A 16006-nucleotide genomic window follows, 5' to 3' on the forward strand; every position below is an offset into this window, starting at 1 on the left:
TCGGCTAGAAATATAAGCTGAAGTTTGCATCGTGCTTGGACCTTGGTAAAAATGGGATCGATCCAACAATCAAGGCATATCTTTGGTGATCAAAATAAAATATAATTCATGACATTTTCAAACATTATTTTATGTTTTTTTATTATATAATTATTATATACAAGCAATACGAAAAACAAGGTAAACCAGTAAAGGGGTTTTAACCACCCTGCCCTGCCCCTTCTTTCTTACAGATGGTTCGCTTCTTACAGTCAGCCAAGTCGAGGTACAAATATCAATGACCCGAAACCTTCCCCCTCTCACCTCAGTATAGTCCACCCTCCCAAACTGAGCAATGCTTTCCAGTTTTCCGAATTCCCCTTTCCCCCTGATAAGCAATCCTCTAACCCAGGCGACGGCTCCAACCACCTTCCCTGCTTTCTCAACCGTCTCTCCTCAACGGAATGCCCTTTCTGATACTCCCCCCCCCCCCCCCTTCTTCTTTTTTATCCTATAATTGGAATGATATATGCTCCCAGTTTCAACCTCAATATATCTTCAATTTAAATCTTTGTTCCCTTCTTTTTCTTTTATGGCTCCAGTCAATACATTAACTCTGAAACTGAAAGATATATATTTTTCTCTTCTTCCTGCTTTCCCAAACCTCCCCTCTACCAATGCAACGTAAGCATTGGGGTGGTGGGGGGCAGTCCTCCACTGTGTTCCAACCCTGCCTTTATGGAAGCGCTTCAATGTCTTTTCTGTGTTAATCACAAACCTCCGTAATATTATGCGTTACTTTTTCTTTTTTTCTTTGTGTTCTAATTCAATTACGTCTCTTCTTCCCCTTCTCACTGAGTCATACCGAGAGGCGATCTACAGCAGTAAATCTCTCCCTCTCTCCTCCCCTCTCGCCCTCTCTCTCTCCTTCCTCTCTGACTCTCTTGGTCGCTCTCTCCTTCAGTCTCTCAATCCAGGGCCTCGTTCCTCTCCCCCCCGCCCTACGTGGTCATCCTCATCTCTTGCTCCGGGCTGGTCTCCTTCGTCCTGCTGCTCCTCACCTGTCTGTGCTGCAAGAAGGGAGGAGTGGGATTCAATGTAAGTCTCCAACATGTAAGAGACTTCCTCACCTGGTCCTGCTGCATGTGTATGTGTGCACACTGATGGATGTTCAGTAGAGCGTTGGTACAGCGCTGTGTGGTGCCTGAGTGGATGTGTAGTTAGAGGGGGATTGGGATGTAATGGTGTTTAATACAGAGAGACAGACAGGGATAAGGGAGACTCTGCATGGCTGGGTTGTTTTTGGGGTTCATTGGGCAGGAAGAGGCAATAGTCTCCAGTCGTTCTTCTTCTTCTCTCATTATCTCAAAAACAACCACGTTCTTCTATTTATTTGTTTTGCCTTCTACTCCTCTTCTTTATTGTTTATCCTAATGGTGTTAAGAAATGTATATGGTCTTCCCGTCTCCCTGGGTCGTGTGCTGCCTCTGTCGGGAGCAGGAGTTTGACAATGCGGACGGGGAGGAGTGCTCGGCAGGCTCCAGCCCGGTGCAGGAGGACAGCCTGTCCTCCTGCCCCTCCCTCCCTGAGGTGTACACCCTGCCAGTCAGGGACCGAGCCGCCTGCCCAGCCCTGCAGGACGGAGCAGGTGGGAGGAGGGTTCTTACCTTGGCTGTCTAACTCCCGGGGTGTAGTGGTTTTATGTTTAAAAAAGATTGAAATATGTGGTTAAATGAAATAGAAAAGATTTCATGAGCATTATGTATAATGCGTCAGTAATACAAGTCAAACTTTTGAAGTTGATATCTATTTATGTATTTTCCTGATTCATGTGAAGAACAATGCTGTAGCATTGCTCCGTCTCACCTCTCTTCCACCTCTCTTCATTTTTTGCTTTTCTTCAACAGATTCCAAATCTCAGTGCTTTAAGAGGCACACGCTGAATTATCTGCAGGAGATTGGAAATGGCTGGTTTGGAAAGGTTAGTTAATCTGAAGTCCCTCCTGGGGCAGTGTTGCAGTGGTTAGCATTACTTCGTTACATAACGGGGCCCCTGTCTGTGCCCTAGGCAATGCCCCAGACTAGAAGTATGTCCCCGGGCCTGTTCTTATATAATGATAAATTATATTTAAACTTTAGAGAGTTGGCTGTTCTCAGGATGACTAATCTTAGCCTGCTTCTATTTTTTGGCCAAAATGAGAAATTGGTGAAATATTGTTTTATTACACTCTCTTTTGGGCTCTAGAGACCGATATCTACAAATAGTTATTGTTGTTGCTCGGGCTTTGGCGTTTTGATTGGTTTGATTCCTGACGGCTATCTGTGTTCATCAATGTTGTGTGAATATCTGAATGAAGTGGTTTGGATAAAAGCATATGCTCAATGTCATTTATAAACGTATTTCCTCTCTCATATGTTGTACCTTATGTTTATGTTCAGTGATTTATCAAAAGCAGTCTTTAGGAACTTTTTAAGAAGCAGGACTTAAGTATCTTGCTCCATGCCTAAAGACTACGGACACCGTGGAGGTCCACTAGCCCAGGTTCAGGGTCCCGGGTCTCATAGTGGACTGTGTCTCTAGGTGATCCTGGCAGAGGTGCTGTGTGATTGCAGCTCGTCCCAGGCCATCGTAAAGGAGCTCAGGGTCAGTGCCAGCCCTCTGGAGCAGAGGAAGTTCCTGGCTGAGTCAGAGCCGTACAGGTGAGACCCGTCCTACCCAGAGACATAACCCGGTCATGTGCTTTGATTGGCTGGGTAATATTTTCTGAAAACAAAGACATAGAAAACTATTCTCGTCGTTGTAATTAGTGGGTGCAGTGATTTATCATCTTAATTCGGACTTCAATTATTTCTCATTATCTGTAGAGATGAACATGTATGAAACATGATATATCGCTGTCCTTCATTTCCTCCTGATTTCTCTTTGTGTGGCCCAGCAGGTGTATACAAAACTAATCCAGCTAATGAAACCTGGCAGAGGATTTTGGGCTGACCTATTTTGCATGCTTCACAGAAGATTTTAAAATATGTCTGCTTTTAACACACTTCAACACGCACATATATGGATGAACGTTCGCAAACACACACCCACACCCACACACACATAGACATACAGGCCCACTCACTCATACACATGCGATTAATATACTCTCTCTCATTCTCCATCTTTTCTCTCATAAATAAGCAGTCTTTTTTTAGCCTCTTCTGCTACCTCACTTGCTGAGGCACAAAGCCTTGAACTGACAGCTGAGAATCTATAATCTCCATTTATATATATATATATATACACACACACAATTATATATTAATTGATTTATTTTGATGTAGGTATTCTAAAGATTCACACTTTGATGGATCTCTCAGGCAACCCTAAACATTATTCTCAATGATACATGAAGCTCTTAAACGATGGTAGTACTAATAAGTAATGACTCCTATCCACCTCTCATTCTGTCGGTATCGGTATCGTCACCCTTGTTCCCACACACCAGACAGAAGGTGGTCCCTCACACTGCTAACACAGGTTGTCCCCTGTCTCTCCTGCTCTGTCCTCCCCTCTCAGGAGCCTGCAACACCCCAACATCCTGCAGTGTCTGGGCCAGTGCAGTGAAAGCGTCCCCTACCTCCTGGTCATGGAGTTCTGTCAGCTGGTAAGACAGAGAAACCAAAGGACATCTCAAAATAATATAACCGTCAAATGGCGCTCAATATCACACAATAATAGTCAAGACTTAATCGTCATCTTTGACAGCATGCAGCCACACTTGCATCCAATGAGATCTCCGTGGTTCTGGATGTAGACTACAGGTCTATTAGTAAATTCACCGGTTGTGTTTTTTAGCATTTGAAATCCTCTTGTTTCCGTTGTGCAGGATGAGTTTATTTTTCCATCCGCTCATCTTGGTTAGATGATGACTGATTAAGAACAGCATGCTGTCTGACACTCTCAGCCTAATAGAGGAACTTTTCTCTATCTAAGACATGTATTTATCACATCCTTTTCCATCTAATTTTGATTATTTTGATTATTTATGTACTTTGTCTCCTTATTTTCTAAAGTCTATTTATTAGCCTAATAAATAGGATTTGATTGTGATTATTGACAGGGGTGGAACTCTTGTACAAGCCCATTGGGCTTCGTTCCCTCCTTGCTCTATTAATGTTAATGTGTGCTAAGTAAATAAACGTAACTAAAGCAGTATAACAACAGGGATAGATGGCGCAAACAACATGGACTTTCTTGAAAGTTATCACAGCAGGATTAGTTTATCATCAAGCTTTTTTCTTGGTACGACTACTGCTACTAATACTACTTCCTTTCCATTCTCACATTCAAGTGCCAAAGGTAATAATAAAAGGTTTGTTTCATTATATCATGGATAGGCCACATAGGTCTATCTAAAAGACATTTGGCAGAGGCTTTTATTCCAAACACTATTAATGTCTAAAGATACCTTGAGTGCATAATTATTTAGCATGCGTTTCCCCAATGGGAATTAAACCCCATGTTCTACAAGATAAGCTATAGACCCAGTATTTACTAATTTATAAACCACAGTGAGCATAAGTTATCCCACCACAGTGTCCCCAGTTTTTATATGGCCTTCCTTGCCTTAGCTGCCAACTAATTAATCAGTTCTCCTACGGCCTCGGAGGACATTGGGGGCAAAACTCCCACTAAATGGACCCTTCTTGTTGGAGACATGGCATGCGCATGGCATCAACTCAAAGATTGTGCGAGTCTGCAGGAAGGCCTGCCAGGTGCCTTCTAGCCGGTGTGTGGGTGGAGGTGGAGGTAACTCAGCTGCTCTTCTGCTCTCATCACTAGGGCGACCTGAAGCGATACTTGCGGGCCCAGAGAAAGTCAGATGGGATGACCCCTGACCTCCTGACCCGGGACCTCTTGACCCTTCAGCGAATGGCCTTCGAGATCACCTCCGGCTTGCTGCACCTTCATGAAAGCAACTACATCCACAGGTAGCTGGAGACATCTGCCCATTTCACCTTCAACCCATGTAGGGTAATGTATTATGCGGTTCATCCTGTATATTGGCTTATTTCTGTGTCCTCCTGTCTAGTGACCTGGCTCTGAGAAACTGCCTGCTGACCTCTGACCTCACAGTTAGAATAGGAGATTATGGCCTGTCACATAACCACTACAAGGTATGTTTGTGTTGGTCCCTTCCAAGAGGGAACTGAAGAATTTGGGTTTGTTTTGGTAGTAATGTAGAGGTTTACATTTCAGACACAAAAAAAACACATATTCAGCTATACTGCTTCCATAACAAAAAATGCCCAATGCATATATTGAATAATTGCTGAATATCTATGTTTTGCAGGATGATTATTACCTGACCCCAGACAAGCTGTGGATCCCTTTACGATGGATAGCCCCTGAACTTCTGGAGGAATACAGAGGATCTCTCATTGTTACCGACCAAACCAAGACCAGCAATGTGTGGTACGTTTTAGAAGGACCTCGGTTCCCAGGAACTACTTTGAATCATACAAACACACACCATTGCTTTTCTAAAACCATAGAGATTTAAAATACACTAGGGAAAATATAGTTTAAAAAAATACTTTTAAAGGATACGTATAAATGTGATACTTGTTATTGCTTGAAGTACCCTTCTTTAATAATTCAGATATGCAGAGAAATTGGATAAATCTTTTACTGTTAAATTGTGCCTAGGACAGCCTTTTGTGAAAATATATTTAAAGCACTGCCGTGTCAGTTTGTGGGTATAATCGGCCAAGACATTGTACTGAGTGGGAACAGCCTACATACTTCTAAATCAGGATACACTATGTACATGAACTGAGGGGGTGCATGAAAGCTTGTCTCTTGATTCATGTCTCATCTCTCTTTCTGGTGCAGGTCCCTGGGAGTGGTGATCTGGGAGCTGTTTGAGTTTGGCTCCCAGCCTCATAGACACCTCAGTGATGAAGAGGTGCTCACCTTTGTCATCAGGGAGAGGCAGATCACCCTGGCCCAGCCCAGGCTCAAATTGTCCCATGCAGACTACTGGTCAGTATTACTTAGCACAACACGATTGACACATAGATTAAAAACACAAGGCTTAATGCAACAACGTAGATCAATTATTAATGATCATTTTGAATGATGCCCCCAGCCGTGTGATGAATTAATCCCTATCTTCTACCTTGTTTTGCTTGCTCCTACGCCAGGTATGAGATCATGCAGTCCTGCTGGCTGCCTCCATCTCAGCGTCCCTCCGTAGCAGAAGTATTTCTCCTCCTCTCCTCCCTCCTGGCAGCTGAGCGAGGGATCGCCAGGGGCAGTGTTGGCGAGGAAGATGAAGAGGACGAGGAGTACAACGAGGGCAGCAGAGGGAGGAGAGGAGAGAGCGACGAGTCCTTCGAGAGACGCTGGGACTCCCTCCGTCCACCCGCCTTTCAGACCGCCACAACTGAGCGGCAGAGAGACAGAGAGTACAGCAGAGAGAGAGACAGAGACAACTCCTACCCTCTGCTGGACCCTGTGGGGAACTGCATCACCCCGTCCTCCTCTGAGCTGGATGACATTCTCACAGTCACCGAAACCAGCAAGGGCTTAAACTTTGAGTACTTCTGGGAGAAGGCCCACGCAAGACGGGGCTACAAACCTCTCCCTCCTCCCCAGTCCATCCCGACGTTGAACCATACCCACAGGCAGTCCCTGGACACTCCCACCGTCGTTCCGGTGATCAGCGCCCGCAGCCCCTCCCTGGCCAGTGAATACTACATCAGATTAGAGGAACACACTCCTCAGGATAAATCGCCCACTCTGAAGGGGAAACTGCAAGCGCCCTACGGCTCTGACTCCATGTGCCCCGGAGACATGGAGCTCATGGAGATCCGCAGCGGGATGCTGGGCAAGGAGCGAGTGCCGTACTCCACTGATGGTAGAACGCTCGGCCGGAGCGTCCAGACGGTCCGCTCCAGTGAGGTACAGCTCCAGGTGACCAACACGGGAGTGGCGGAGTTCCGGGACACGTCGTCCCGGGTGACCGACTTCTCAGTAGTGGACCTCGGCGACGACGAGGAGGAAGATAGGAAGCGGGGTGGCGAAGGAAACAAGTACTCGTCCAATGTTTCCCATGCCCCGGTTCTTCCACCGAAGCCACGCTCCATGTCCATGTCTTCAGCCGGCCACCTGCACTCCCGCCCTCTCCCGGCCCCTCCGCTGGGATACCACAGAGGGCTGCCTCACTACACCCTGGGTGGAAGAGTGGAGACGGACCCACATCATATGGGCAGCTGCCCACCGTCCGCCTTTGACCACCTGGGACTCCATCGTTCGCGCCAGGCCCTACCCCCGTCGCCATCCCTCTCCCCGTCCCTGCCCCCGTCAAGCCATCCCATTTACTCCGCAGCTCCAATGTGTCCTCCCCCTCTGCCTCCCCACAGCAAGCCCATGAGAGGGTACCCCAGTTACAACATGGCAGACACTTACTCCCGATACAGCCGCTCACACATCCACACTCAAAGAGACCCGCTATCCTGTGAAGATCCTGACCGGGAGGAAGGTATGAGGCGCGCATCGTCGTTGCGCAACTCCAAGGAGCATTCCCATTCCCGTAAGAAAGACTTTGACTCCCCCGTACGGAGGGTGAACCCCTTGCGGCCGGTCTACCGCAACTTACCTCGCACCCAAATCCCGAACGAGGGGCGTTCATCGTCCTCCAGTCCGACCTACTCGGACGAGGATGACTCCCCCTTCACGTCCCCCGTAAGAACGAGCTCCACCGTCGGCCACTCCAGCCTGTCTGAGGACGCAGACCCAGCCACAGCAGAGCTCTTCTCCCGGGGGATGAGGCGGACCCAGTCCCGCCTGGCCACTCTCCTTCCCAGCATATGGAAGGAGGACGCCGACCTGCAGGCGGAGAGCGTGGCCGCTGCCCGGAAGTCACCCCTGCATTTGTTCCTGACAGAGATAACCACCTCGACAGAGTCCGGCGAGTCCAAGGAAGACACCGGGGAAGAAGAGAAGCAGGAGAAGAAGGGGGAGGAGAGGTGGGGGAATTATATTTTTCCAAACCGAGGGATGCGCCGATCGCAGTCCCTTGTCACGGAGCTGAGCTCGGCCGAACGCTCGCGGGGGACCAACAGACACGGTGACAGGACGGGCCCAGAGGGGAAGTGTACGGTCACCAAGGAGTCTTTTCAAAGGGAACTCTTTCTGACAGAAATTGACACACAGAACATAGACCAAGATACAGAGGAAGAGTTAGAACAAGACTCTGTGAAATACCTCCATCCGGTGTCCAGGTTGCGGCCCTATGTCTGCGCCCCCGGTCTCCCCTCCTACAGCGAGGCTGAAGAGGCCTACTCCAAGGGGATACGGAGGTCCCGCTCGCTCCTTGCCGAGATGACCACTGGGGGGCCACGGTCAGAGCTCCAGGACCCTGAGACGGAGCCCCGGAAGATGGAGATGACCAGGGAAGAGTTCATGAAGGAGATCCATTCCGCTGAAACCTTCTTGACGGAAATCATTTCTCGACAAAAAGTAACAACAGAAAAGAAGGACGAGGAGTCGGCCTACTCTCCAACCCCGATGTCCCCTGAATACGAGTCCATATGCATCGACCCCGACTCCTCCCAGACCATCTGCTTTCAATCGGAGAGCTCAGTACGAGCGTCAAACAAGGGAAAGGATGAGACACAAAAGGAGGCCATCTACGCTCAAGTGACCAAACGGGCTAAGAAGAGCGAGATTAAGGTTACAAAAAGACCTGATATCCCAATCCTTCACATAGGTCCAAATAAGCAGCCTGGAACACAGACGGACCCAGACACTTATGACTCTCAGACAGGTGGAGCCACTGTCGATACTTTCTCACTTACAGAACAACTATGCCAACAAGGTGGCTTGTTTTCAGAGAAAATGCCCAAAAACGGTTTATTGTTCAGCCAACCGTGTGATAAAGAGGAAAACGAGTGTTCAGAACAGCCGGCTTTACCCGCCAGAGGTGAACAGAGACATGGAGAGATGTCAGAACCATCTCACAATGAGCCCACTGGACTGCAGTGTGAAAACAAAACACCCTTTTCACATGAGACTGACCAATGTGAAAGGACTGGTTTCATGAATGCTGGTGATATTCTGAAGGATGATCTACCAACTGGCAGTGCTGTCCTGAAAGGCAGCAGTTTGCAAAGTAATGATTCTGATGCGACAATATGCATAACAGAAGAAGAACCTGCCACTCAGTCCAATCTAGCTAAGATTCTTGCTTCTGGAAACAATCTTGAAAGCTATCTGAAGACCCAACTGACTGAGGAGAGCAGTACAGCTGAATTCCAATCTGCTCCAACTACGCCTGACTGGGACCAATCCTCAGATATCTCTCTTATGACCCCCAGTGACTCGGTCCTGTCCCCAATGACCTCCAGCTCAGCCGACTGCCTCACCCCCAGCGACTCTTGGCTCGGGGGAGGCGGAAGTGGAGGGTGGAGAGCTCTGGGAAGTGAAACGCCTCATCGAGATTCGGCCTATTTCTCCGACAGCGAGTGGGAGGGCGAGGGCCTGAGTCGGAGGGTCGCCGAAGGACTGGGGGCCTCGAGGCCTGGCAGCGGGCGAGGGGGAGATCGGGGAACGCTGACAGGAATAGAGGAGAAGACAGAGGAAGAGGGAGAGACAGGAGGAAAGAGTCCCCTCAAACAGACTGCTGCGGATTCAGATAGGAAATCTCAAGCTGAGGACTGGGAAACGATTGGGATGTCGGAGAACGAGAGGGATCATTACCAGAACGCTCCTGAAAATGATGTGTCCTGTATGGATCATGAGAAAAATATTCATAATAGCAGGCTAGAGTTTGCCCAGAGCGATGAATCTGGAATATTCCAGAATGAGTGCAGAGAGACAAATGAAGGGGGCTTCAGCAATTTAACAAAGCAGTCAAATTATTCCCAGTCCAAGGGTAGCGTTGAATTCATTGCTAAGATGTTTTCCAACTTGGAGGATGAGCCTGGGCACTCATATGGGGACACAGCTCAGGTAGACAAGCACCACATAGACGGCATTGTCTCTCACATACAGATAACCGATTGCAAACATCCGGATTCTACAAAGGAGTACTCGCATCCCAAGAACATCACAGAGACAAATACTTTGGATGAGAGTAGCTCTGGCAGTCAGTCAAAGGATAGTATGTCAACATCCGACGATCAAGAAAGTGCAAGAATTACTCAATCAGATATTGATTCTCCTGCACATAATTCCCCCTGTTCTGGGAACAGCAGTGAGGAATCCATGACGGCATCTCATTTTGACAAGCATGAATCTCGCCTGTCACGGTACTATGGCATTCAAACCAGCAGCACCCCAATTGAAGATGACTCCTCCACACCATTGGATGCCAGCGAAGAGAAGTGTGAAGAGGATACGATCAGCCCTCGAGCGGGTACCTTTTGGCCCGAGGGGGGTGAGGAAGAAGCGGAGGACCATGAAGAGAGCCCTGGGCTGGAGCTCCAGAACACAGATGCCAACGAGCTTGGCCTGAGGAACCTGTGCTATTCAGCCAACGGGGAGGGCTCTATGGATGGAGCCAAGACAGAGACAGAGAACCAGCTGGCTGCCGGGGAGCTGAGTAATGCCAAGAGGGAGAAGTCCCCCCAGAGGGCCGAAGTAAAGCAAGATCAGAAAGCAGTTGTTCCTGTTAAAGATATGACTAAAGAGTCCCCCGAGGGCCTGGAGCAGAAGAGGAAAGAGCTGTGGAACACCCTAGACGAGGAGGAGGGCAGGACAGGCAGAGCGGTTATCACCGGAGAGCTCGACTGTCACCGCTTCACTCAAAGCGACCTGCACCTGTGGCCCGCAGAGAACGACCAATGGGCATCTCCGGAAAATAGGAGACAGGATGTGGAGCTGAGGTCAGAGTTCCTCTCTGGGTTTGGTGGGAAGGCCTGGGAGGTTGGAGAGAGGCTCGTGGTTGGAAGAGAGTTCTGGGAGGCCGAGGAGAATGATGAACTGGCTGGCAGTGAACCTCATCCAGCTGCCCTGGAGGGGATTGAGGTACCCTGTAATGTGGAGAGACAGGGGCTGATCGACAACCTTGAACCTCATGATTCAATAGTCAGCGACTGTCATCAGGATTTGGACATACAGCAAAATGAAAATATTGAAAGTCTAGAAGAAATTGATGATTCCAGCATAGATGCAATCACAGTGATCGAAGTGGAGAATCTGGAAATCCCAGAGCAAGAGATATTGGAAGATACTCTTAACGAAACCACGCCAGCAGTAGATACGGTGAAGAACAGTGAGGGGCAGTTAGCGTTTTCAGAAGAAGAGAATCAGAATTTTAACAGGTGGCTTTCAAATCAACCGTCAGATGAAGTTATTGAAAAAGACGCATGCTCTTATTCAGAGAACCATTCCACTGACACATTGGAGACCGTTGTTACTTCTATTTTTGTTTCTGAGGCTCCACCTATTGTCATTTCAAGTCTAGAAGATGTTATACCAGAAATCAACACTAAAAGTGCCCTCAGTCCAGAGCTTGAAGACTTTGACATTGAAAAGAAAATAATAACGTTAGATGGTGGGAAAGATTCAAATGGTGCATCCTTTGAACAAGAGCCTTTGCCCACGACCAGTGCTGTTAATTTGCCTGTGCAGGCGGTCACAGAGACTACTTATTCCCAGGTGGACAATTTCAGTTCTTTGGATTTCCCTAGTCCTCCACACAGCATAGATCTGGATGTGCAAGATGACAAATTAGAGAGTTTAGATGACTCATTTCCTAGTCCGCCACCGTCTCTCATCGAGGGAGAAGAGCTGATTAGTCACATGAATCTGGAGGACTTTATTGCAAGCACGGAGACAAAGAAATGCAATGCCCTGTCCTGCATTGCAGGTGACTCTTCGATAGAGCCTCCAGCTGATACACCTGCTCCAACGCAAAGCAAAGGCATCTCGGCCAACCTAAATCTCTCACCTGTAATTATTACAATACAAAATGAAAGTGGAGTCACAACTGATTTAGGGGAGCACGATGAAGATAATAACCAATTGCAGAAGACATTGACCTCCTCCATGTCTCAACAACAACAACGATATCTGCAACAACAACCACCACATTCCCTGAACTCCCTCCCAGAGCTGCTCATCTCTGAGTGGAGGGATTTGGATGAGGAGCCTCTGGAGGACTTTGAGAAGCTGGAGCAACTGTGCCGCATATCTGGGGACGAGGAAGACTTCCTGGGGAACCTGAAGCTCCTGGAGTCTCTGAAGATAAACCCTGAGCAGGAGGTCGTCGGTGCTGAGGGCCACCACGATGAGGAGACCAGGACCCACGGGGCCACAGAGGAGCTGGACTCAGAGAGAGCGGCGGAGCCTGCAGCGTGTGTGGACCAGGATGGTCAGGCCAAGCTGACCCCTCAGGAGGAGCGGTCTGACACACACAGCCCAGAGCCAGGCCTGTCCTCAGGTCACCCACCTGATGTCAAGGACCAGGGTTCTCTCTCCAAGATGCCCACCAAGAACGGCCTCATGATGCAGGTGAGGAGAGGACCCCGCAGAGGTTTCAAAGTGTTGCACGTATTGTCGTATTTTACGTTTACGACCAAAGCTTGAGTTGTTGATATAATCTTCTTCATCTTCCGCATCTATTATTCTGAGATAGGAATGCAGTAAACCATTGGTTTACTTAAACTTATTATCTTCCTACAGGTATGCGAGGAAAGGTTACAGTTCTCCTTGAGTGAGAATGTCCAAACCAATGTGCTGTGGGGTTCCACTATGGAAGAGACTGTGACACTGCGACCATGGGGGGCCCAAAGCAAAGATGGCACTGTGGATTCAGTCAAAATGGAAGACAAAAATGCAGAGCATAGGTAAAATATATAAATAGTTTTCAAATAAAGGAAAAGAAAACCTCACCCTTATTCAAAGTTGAGCCTATTTTGATTCCTCCCTGTGCTCTGAAGCCAAGAGGAGCAGGCGGTGGCCCCGGGTCCCAGCAGCGACTCTGCGCTGACAGCTGATTCGCTGCCTGTGATTGAACAGCACAAGGCTACATCCGTACCAGCTCTAGGAAACCAGGCGATGAAAGGTACCTTCATGTTAGATTCACATTAGGGCTTTTCATTAGTATGATTATTATTGTATGTAAAGCTGAAGGTTAAAGTACTAGCGGATTTACAGATCTTTCGGTATTTCGGCTGTAGATGTCAACCGTTTTTTTTTCTCTTACAGCCAAGCTCGCTCGCCTCTCTCTTGCTCTCCCACCCCTGACTCTTACCCTTCCCTCTGGGAAAGGCGGATTTGGGGAGGGGGGCCTCAGTAGTCGGCTGGGGCGGGGGAGGAGGGGACTCTCCCCAGGGAGCGACCCAGAAGAGGAGGAGGAGGAGCAGGAGGATGAAAGCTCTAGAAGGGTGATCGTCATCACGGAGACAGACGTGGACAAACGTGTGGGCCTGAGGAGTCTGCTGAAGTCCCCCAAGGAGCCCATGGAAAAGGAGAAATACAGAGGGAGGAACGTCTCCTTTTTCGATGATGTCACGGTCTATCTGTTTGATCAGGTAGTTTGACTTTCATTCAATACTCTAATTGACTGTTCAGGGCAGAAGACAGGCATAAACTGACTCTTTGTTGTTAATGGGCGACAGGAAACTCCAACGAATGAGTTGAGCAGCTCCACTCCCAGTCCAACTCCAGCTTCTGGTAAAAGCACCAAGTTTGATCTACATGGTATGTATTATCGAAAAAAACAGCTGCCAGGATTTGGACATACAGCAAACATACATACAGAGGAGATGATGGTTTTGGATTAAAAAATATGAGTAATATAACATGGTAAGCCTTTTAAGTTTTGAGTCATTAGTCAAAGCCTGACAGGCTGCTATAAAGCTGACAGCTCCAAAATAATCAGGCACTGAGGTCAACCTCACAGTCTGACAGTCACATTCGATCATCCGTATTCATCCTCTCCTTTTCTCTTAGAGAGAGAGAGAGCGAGAGAGAGAGCAAGAGAGAGAGGGAGAGAGAGAGAGAGAGCGAGAGAGAGAGAGAGAGAGAGAGAGAGAGAGAGAGAGAGAGAGAGAGAGAGAGAGAGAGAGAGAGAGAGAGAGAGAGAGAGAGAGAGTGAGAGGCTTGTATGTGTGGGTTAGTGTAGAAGAGTCTTCACTCACCCACACATACCTGCACAACTCGTAACATAAATCCCATGCACAACCCTACAAGCATTCTCTCTTTGTTTTGTCACCCTGACAGCGTTAAGAGGTGGGCACTACCACTTCATTCTTTCTCTGTTACTTGTTCGGAAATCTCGAAGTGGCAATCCTGAAGAACTCCAAAGATTTTATTTTAGGATTTTATTCTGATGTTTTAAGGCATTAAACACATGATAAATCATTCATTTAAGACAACCCACACTTTTACTCTATCATAACCATTGTAAGATTACCAAAAGATATGTAAAGAAAAGATTTATGTATTTCATAACTGCATATGCACATGCATAGCAGAAGCAATCTTAATCTTACTCTTAATATTTTTTTATTTCACACAATCAAACATGAAGTCTTACTTTTATTGATTTTGTCCCCAAAGTTGGGTTTGATCGCACACAACCACCACTAACTCAGTACATGAGTAATCCTTTCTTTCTGACTTTCTTACTCCTACTCAAGTCATTATTTCAAGGTCGACCATTGCTTCTTCTAATGATAACGTCTTTATTATTCTAAAGTAACAAGGCTTTTACCTGAGTACAGCTTTTGGCTCTGCTCCGCAGCTTTGCTAACCTCTACATGTCTCTCCATCAGGGTCCAGCGCCAGAAGCAAAGAATCCAAAAGAAAAGACGAGCTGCCAGTCAAAGCGAGGTCGCCGGTAGGGGCAAACCCAGTGATGGCGTCTCGCTTTACAGTCAGCCCCGCCAACGACCCCCACATGGTGGGATAACCATCAGAGCTGACCCCCCCCCCTCCTGAGACTGGCCAGCCAAACGTCCCAACCCCCCAGCCATTTTCTCAGAGGCTATTTTTTTATTGAATAGGCAATGGAAGAAAAAAAATATAGACTCCCGTTCTAGACGCTGACCACATTCTAGATTTTACCAGCTGCAGGATTTTGTATGACTAGGGTCGGTGAGCTCCTCCCTGCCACTGTTTTCTGGAGTTTAGTCCTAGTCTTTGGCTGATGAAGGTCTGATAAGAGGCGAAGGCATAAGTCCTGGAAGAAGGGGAGCCTGGAGCTTTGTAAAATCTCTAAACAGATTTGACGGCTATGCAATGGGAGTCTTACTGTGTACCAGCTTACCTGCTCCTTTTCTGCTTCATTTCGCTGTATTTTACCCCCCAGATGTGCAGGTTAAGCACTTTCTTGAGTCATCTTATCTGTCTATTTAAATGCTTGGACTCAATTTTTCTCTTTATAAAAAAATAAGATTTTTAATTGCAGTCAGTCAGTTATTCTTGTAGCCAGCAGTTGGGTAAATCATGTTGACTCCTTTATTCAAAGGATACTCACTTAAACATTTGTAAAAAAATATCATTACAAGTGTGTGAAATATCAGTTTAGATCCTCTTAAGTTTAGATGTATTCTTAAGCTGCACGGAAAAAAAAATCTTCTTTTTGATTACAATTCGAAAGGTATGTTTATAACTTATTTATTATTTGTATGTACTTGGTATTTCACATAAGCCAATTTAATACACAAAAGCATTACTATTATTATTTATTTATTCATGTATTTATTAAGTTATAAATGTATTTGCGCTTCGTTCCAATAATTTGAATTAACATATTTCTTTAGGACAGATTCAGTAAATGTTTTACCTTTTTTTGTTCTTTACAAATGAATTGCTATTTTCCCTATTTGCTAAAAAGTATTTTGCATAATTCCATCTGTAAAAATATGCCATTCTGTAGAAAAATATGTCCTGTAATGTCCTATTTTATTTGACGTCAATGGATTTCTAGCTGTCTTGTCATTATTTTACTTTGTTCAATGAAAATGTATGTAGCTTAGCATGAAAAAGGATGCCATTCATTAGTAAATAACTCCCATTTGTTGG

General features: G+C 46.9%; 1 protein-coding gene across 1 annotated transcript; it reads left to right on the forward strand.

Moving 5' to 3' along the window:
- The first annotated feature begins 9591 nt into the window (after positions 1-9591).
- Positions 9592-15415, forward strand: lmtk3 (lemur tyrosine kinase 3). Its single transcript, XM_056601888.1, has 6 exons — positions 9592-12487; positions 12659-12822; positions 12916-13040; positions 13184-13509; positions 13597-13678; positions 14755-15415. The coding sequence occupies exons 1-6, from the start codon at positions 9704-9706 to the stop codon at positions 14889-14891; spliced, it is 3618 nt and encodes a 1205-aa protein (XP_056457863.1). The 5' UTR covers positions 9592-9703; the 3' UTR covers positions 14892-15415.
- Positions 15416-16006: the final 591 nt, after the last annotated feature.

This window comes from Gadus chalcogrammus, chromosome 11, assembly GCF_026213295.1.
Source record: "Gadus chalcogrammus isolate NIFS_2021 chromosome 11, NIFS_Gcha_1.0, whole genome shotgun sequence".
NCBI classification, from domain to species: domain Eukaryota; kingdom Metazoa; phylum Chordata; class Actinopteri; order Gadiformes; family Gadidae; genus Gadus; species Gadus chalcogrammus.

Coding starts and splice junctions, on each gene's coding strand:
- lmtk3 (XM_056601888.1), top strand. CDS start 9,704: ATGTCGGAGAACGAGAGGGATCATTACCAGAACGCTCCTGAAAATGAT. Junction 12,488..12,658: donor AGAACGGCCTCATGATGCAG/GTGAGGAGAGGA, acceptor ATCTTCCTACAG/GTATGCGAGGAAAGGTTACA. Junction 12,823..12,915: donor GACAAAAATGCAGAGCATAG/GTAAAATATATA, acceptor TGTGCTCTGAAG/CCAAGAGGAGCAGGCGGTGG.